We start from the raw sequence: 6000 nt of genomic DNA on the forward strand, positions 1-6000 counted from the left end.
TTGGAAAGTTTTGTTTTTGGTTGCAATTTCTTCTGCAAGAAGAGTTTCAGAGTTATCTGCTCTGCAGTGTTCTCCTCCTTATCTGGTGTTCCATGCAGATAAGGTGGTTTTGCGTACTAAACCTGGTTTTCTTCTGAAAGTTGTTTCTAACAAAAATATTAACCAGGAGATAGTTGTGCCTTCTTTGTGTCCGAATCCAGTTTCAAAGAAGGAACGTTTGTTGCACAATTTGGATGTAGTTCGTGCTCTAAAATTCTATTTAGAGGCTACAAAGGATTTCAGACAAACATCTTCCTTGTTTGTTGTTTATTCTGGTAAAAGGAGAGGTCAAAAAGCAACTTCTACCTCTCTCTCTTTTTGGCTTAAAAGCATCATCCGATTGGCTTATGAGACTGCCGGACGGCAGCCTCCTGAAAGAATCACAGCTCACTCCACTAGGGCTGTGGCTTCCACATGGGCCTTCAAGAACGAGGCTTCTGTTGATCAGATATGTAAGGCAGCGACTTGGTCTTCACTGCACACTTTTGCCAAATTTTACAAATTTGATACTTTTGCTTCTTCGGAGGCTATTTTTGGGAGAAAGGTTTTGCAAGCCGTGGTGCCTTCCATCTAGGTGACCTGATTTGCTCCCTCCCATCATCCGTGTCCTAAAGCTTTGGTATTGGTTCCCACAAGTAAGGATGACGCCGTGGACCGGACACACCTATGTTGGAGAAAACAGAATTTATGCTTACCTGATAAATTACTTTCTCCAACGGTGTGTCCGGTCCACGGCCCGCCCTGGTTTTTTAATCAGGTCTGATGAATTATTTTCTCTAACTACAGTCACCACGGTATCTCATGATTTCTCCTATGCATATTCCTCCTTTACGTCGGTCGAATGACTGGGGAAGGCGGAGCCTAGGAGGGATCATGTGACCAGCTTTGCTGGGCTCTTTGCCATTTCCTGTTGGGGAAGAGAATATCCCACAAGTAAGGATGACGCCGTGGACCGGACACACCGTTGGAGAAAGTAATTTATCAGGTAAGCATAAATTCTGTTATTTTATTAGCTTTATCCAAAAGTGGGCAATCCTATGATTACCCTAGCATTACCTGGGTAAAGCCCAAGTATAATCTTACATTGTTCTTTACCCACAGCCACTGGGTAATATCAGGATTACCAGATGGTATAAACACCTTAGGCTCTATGAACAAGTGCTGTGTTTAACATGCTGGTGCACGGTGCATACTTAAATACACTTTTGAAACAGCTGTAGCTTTTATTAGAAGCATTTTTGCTAATACATGTATATTACAAAATTGCTTCAATTCAAAACTTAAATGCATCAATGTGGATTACAACTTTGGCTGGAATGTCCCTTTTAATAAGATCCATAACAAAAGACCTTGAGACAATTTTCAAGTCAATTTGAAAACGAAAAAACACAAAAGAAGTTGCCTTCTTTATATCAAGCCTTTTGATTGCACTACCTGGGTTTCACTGAACTGCGTTTGGGAGATGGCTATACTACATAGGGGATATCTTTTCTCAAACACATCTTGCTTTTTGTAATCTTTTTTTTCTTTGTCCCAGGTTTAGTAGAGAGGCCAAAAAACTCAATCTGTAACCTGTGTTTCAAAGTGCGGCACCGTTCCTAAACCAGCTATTGCAGGTTACAGAATTTGCATCATGGCTTCCTATGGAGTGTGGGACACAAAAAACAGGGGGGTTTAATGTTCTTTTAATAATAAGTATTTGTTTCATTATACAGTACAAGTAATAACCTGTGTATTTTCTAATGTATTAGTTTGATAAAAACATCCATAGTTATTGATAGCTTATTTTGTAATTGTATTTCCAGGCAGATTTTGTGAAAGCTGCTCATCCGGACCCTTCATTTAGAGAAGCAGCTGATGAAGCTAATAGGAATATCAGTTCAATGGTGGAGAGGTACGTTTACTTTGTGCTAACCAGAAGTAACATTCTCCTGGGTTTATTACAGAGGAAAAAATAAACTTTCAAGACTCCGCGCATGCAATTTTAAACAACTTTCTAATTTATTTCTGTTATCAAATTTGCTTTGTTCTCTTAGTTATCTTTTATTGAAGAGTAAAACTAGGTAGGCTCATCAGAGCTTAGGAGTGTGTTTTGCATTATTGTATCACAAAGCTACAAATAATGTTGCAAAACACTGCTGCCATAGAGTACTAAAGACACGTGCACACTCCTGAGCTCTTATGAGCCTGTCTGGTTTTACTCTTCAATAAAAGATACTAAGAGAACAAAGCAAATTTGATAACAGTAGTAAATTGGAAAGTTGTTTAAAATCGCATGCTCTATCTGAATTATAAAAGTTTAAAGGGATATGAAACTCAAAGATGTTCTTTTGTGATTCAGACAGAGCATATCATTTTTTAAAAAAGTTTCAAATTTGCCTCTTATCAAATCTGCTTAATTCCCATAATATTCTTTGTTGAAGAGATACCTAGGTAGATGTCAGGAGCATTACATGGCAGGAAGTAGTGCTGCCATATAATGCTCCAGAAATGGGCCGGCTCCTAAGCATACATCCCTGCTTTTCAACAAGATACCAAGAGAACGAAGAAAAAATTGATAGAAGTAAATTAGAAAGTTGTTTAAACCCCTATGCTCCATCTGAACCATGAAAGATATATTTTGGGTTTCATATCTCTTTAAAGTAAATTGGACTTTTTTTAAATTTATTTTTAAATTGTATGTTCTGTCTGAATCATGAAATAAAATGTTTAGGTTTAATTTCTCATGTGGCTCAGCCAAAAACAGATAATGCAGATAATATACTGGAGCATAATAAATTGCTGTTCATAACCATAGTGTCGGTATGACCACATGACGTCTATACAGAGAAAACAGGGGAAGTAACAACCCCTAGAACTGATATGGCTACAATTCCTCCATAAAGTGCTCTAGCCATTCTTAAAGGGACAGTATACACCAATTTGCATATATCTGCATGTAATAGACACTACTAAAAATCCAGTATAAAACCGTTTACTTACTAAGAAGCTTCCATAGGTAGCTGGAACACCCACTGCAAGTGGGGAAAAAGAAGACACTCCACCCCCTCCATAGAATGAGCAAAGTCCGTTACCTGCAACTCCAGCACGCATAGCCCCAAACCGGAAATCCTGAAGATGTCATCCACACAAGCACAAACTCCTGAAGTAACGTAGCTGAAATACGGGTGAACCACTCCACAAAAGAATGTATGGGAACAAAAAAGTAGCAGGCACTGCAAACAAGTGCAAGGAAGTCCTTGGTTTATTAGCAATTAAAAAAAGACAAAAAAAGTCAAAAATGCAAAAACGAAGTACACTAACAAAAGGATAACAAAACAGACCATGGAGGTGGACAGAGACAGGTGTCTGATGCATTTTGCGCCCCCTACAGGCGCTTACTCAGACGAGACTCCACCCCCTCCCCCTGCATATGAAAATAATCTTTAAACAAGCAGGAGCAAGCTGTAGTAGGTATACGCTGGTATTCTCCTAAAACTTTGGGGCTTGGTTTGGAGTCTGAAAATCAGCGCAATATTATTTAAAAATAAGCAAAACTATACATTTTAAAAAACAAAACAAAACTGTATGGGCTATATAAATGGATCATCTGCAAAACATTTATGCAAAGTAAAATCTAGTGTACAATGTCCCTTTTAACCTCCTACAAACGGTTTAAATACATAGTTAAATTCAGCTTCAAAGAAACAATGCACTATAGCAGCCTACCAAAACTGATAAGCCAGCGTTGAGGCATTTCGGCTAAGCACCAATCAGCAGTTAACGCCTGCTTAGATAAGATTTTCAACAAAGGATAACGAGTATATTTGGTAAATATAAGTAACTTGAAAAGTGTCTTAAAATTGCATTCTCTATTCGAACCATGAAAGTAATTTTTACTTTTATATGTGATTAAACCAGCATTGTTGGAGTTCCAGGAGGAGTAAATCAAATGATTGGTGACATTGGGCCTTATCTTAATATTGTGTAAAGTGACAGTGGGGACCATATCTCCAGAAGGATGTTAATAAATTAGAAACTTTTTAAAGAAGTGATACTAAAATTGTGCATGGTCTATAAAATAAAATTTGCAAGGAAAGACTTGATGCTGTGGAATAAAATATCAACCAAAATAACACCTTACGTGCTGCAATTGATCATTATCCAAACTCCACTCATCACTTGCCTTACTTGGAGGAGCCAATCTAGACTGGAGTATACCAGGCTAGCTACGTCATTAGGTTAGCAAAACCTCCATTTGCAGTTTATATGATAATCTCTGCATGGGAGACTTGGGAAGTCTGTAGTGTGCCCTTCCTGTCCTAAGAATTGGAATTCCATCAAAAGGGGCAAAATGAAAAACATATTGCAAAATTGTTTCACTATTCATAATGATATATAGTACAATATGTTCCTTTTAATATCTATATCCTAGAGTAGAACGAGAAGGAGACCTTATAGAAACCTTCAAGGATATTAAAGGTTTTTTTACAGGTTAGACTGAAAGCTTGTTTACCAAAAAAAGTAGCACCAGAAAAAGGCGCCATGATCTAAAGTTGGATGGTAGTAGGGTCTGGAGTAATTTGCAGAAACGATTTTTTACATAAAGGAAACAACTTCTACTGAAAAAAGATATTGTATACTCATAGGAAAGGATTGTAAAGGAATTCAAGATTGAAACTCCTAAAGCTATTTTAAGAATGAATCTTACACGTTTGAAAGAAATACGGACAGACCTAATTGGCTTCCAAAGTCTAACTTTCTATATAACGTTCTGTCAAAGTTTCTCTTACTCTAGAGGTTTTGTGAATTTGTATTCAATGTTAAAACAAAAAGGTAAATTTATACAATATTGTATATTCTTTAACCAAATTAAGTAATACTATTTACAAAAAAGACAAAGTTTGTGTATATTTTTTATCAGTTATTACATTATTTTAAATTCTTTGCAGAAAAATGCATTTGTAGTCTAACAATTACTCATCTATTTCTTCTTTTTTTAGGTTAAATACAGATATTAATTTATGTCAAAGTTTAAGGAACCTTTTAGCGGATAAATCTGTTGTGGACTCGCTAGATCCTGAAACCAGGTACTTGATGTTTCCGTTTTTTAATGTACAATATTGTCTTCTATATGGCTTTCTGCTTTGTTCAACATTTTCATATAAATAATAAAAAAATTATATCTATCTATCTATCTATCTATATATATATATATATATATATATATATATATATATATATATATATATATATATATATCAAAGACACACTGCTGCAAAACTGTGTATATAAGCCATAAGGAATGTATTCACTTAACCTTTTAGCTGTGTGCAACACAAAACAGTTTATTGTGTTATAAATGGGTTTGTAATCTCTCGTGTTGTTGCCACAACCCGGTTATTTGCAGGAATTTAAATTGTTTCAAAGTTCTTACTTATAACACTCTTGTTTCCAGATACACATAGAGTGTTAAATGTATATATGTTCGGCTGGGTGAGTTTTTCATATACACTATAAAATATTATGTTTCTCCTTTGTAGGTGTATATGTTCAGATGACCATCAAATTCTCCAGTATCCCAGTATAGTATAATGTATCACAAGTAAACAACTTAGGATATATTAGTGGTATCGAACTAACTTTGTGTGTTTATAAAAACATCAACCCAGGTTACTCACGGTTATCCGGCCCCACTTTGCGGGATGATGGAAAGTTTCCAGGCACTCCTCCTCCTCACCAGATAGCGTCTATTCAGTAAAGAACCAGTAGCTTAGAGATCTCCGCGGTGTATCTCACACACCAAAAGGAATCCAGCAATACCACAATGGCGAAAAATAAGCAATCATAGACCGAGCTGAATCATTGCTGTATATTTATTGTCACATCAAGAAAAACAAAGGTTCCACCACTCCACACACATCAGCTACATCCAACGCGTTTCCTGCTGCTAAACAGCACTTCGTCAGGGATCCCTGACGA

General features: G+C 36.5%; 1 protein-coding gene across 1 annotated transcript in view; it reads left to right on the plus strand.

The window, feature by feature from the left end:
• MIPEP (mitochondrial intermediate peptidase) overlaps nt 1-6000 on the plus strand; it is a 506392-nt gene that overhangs the window by 18849 nt on the left and 481543 nt on the right. The window contains exons 3-4 of the mRNA XM_053708504.1: nt 1845-1933; nt 5022-5108. Coding sequence (XP_053564479.1) covers nt 1845-1933; nt 5022-5108 — 176 coding nt within the window. The remainder of the gene's footprint in view (nt 1-1844; nt 1934-5021; nt 5109-6000) is intronic.

This window comes from Bombina bombina, chromosome 3 (genome assembly GCF_027579735.1).
Source record: "Bombina bombina isolate aBomBom1 chromosome 3, aBomBom1.pri, whole genome shotgun sequence".
Classification (NCBI taxonomy): domain Eukaryota; kingdom Metazoa; phylum Chordata; class Amphibia; order Anura; family Bombinatoridae; genus Bombina; species Bombina bombina.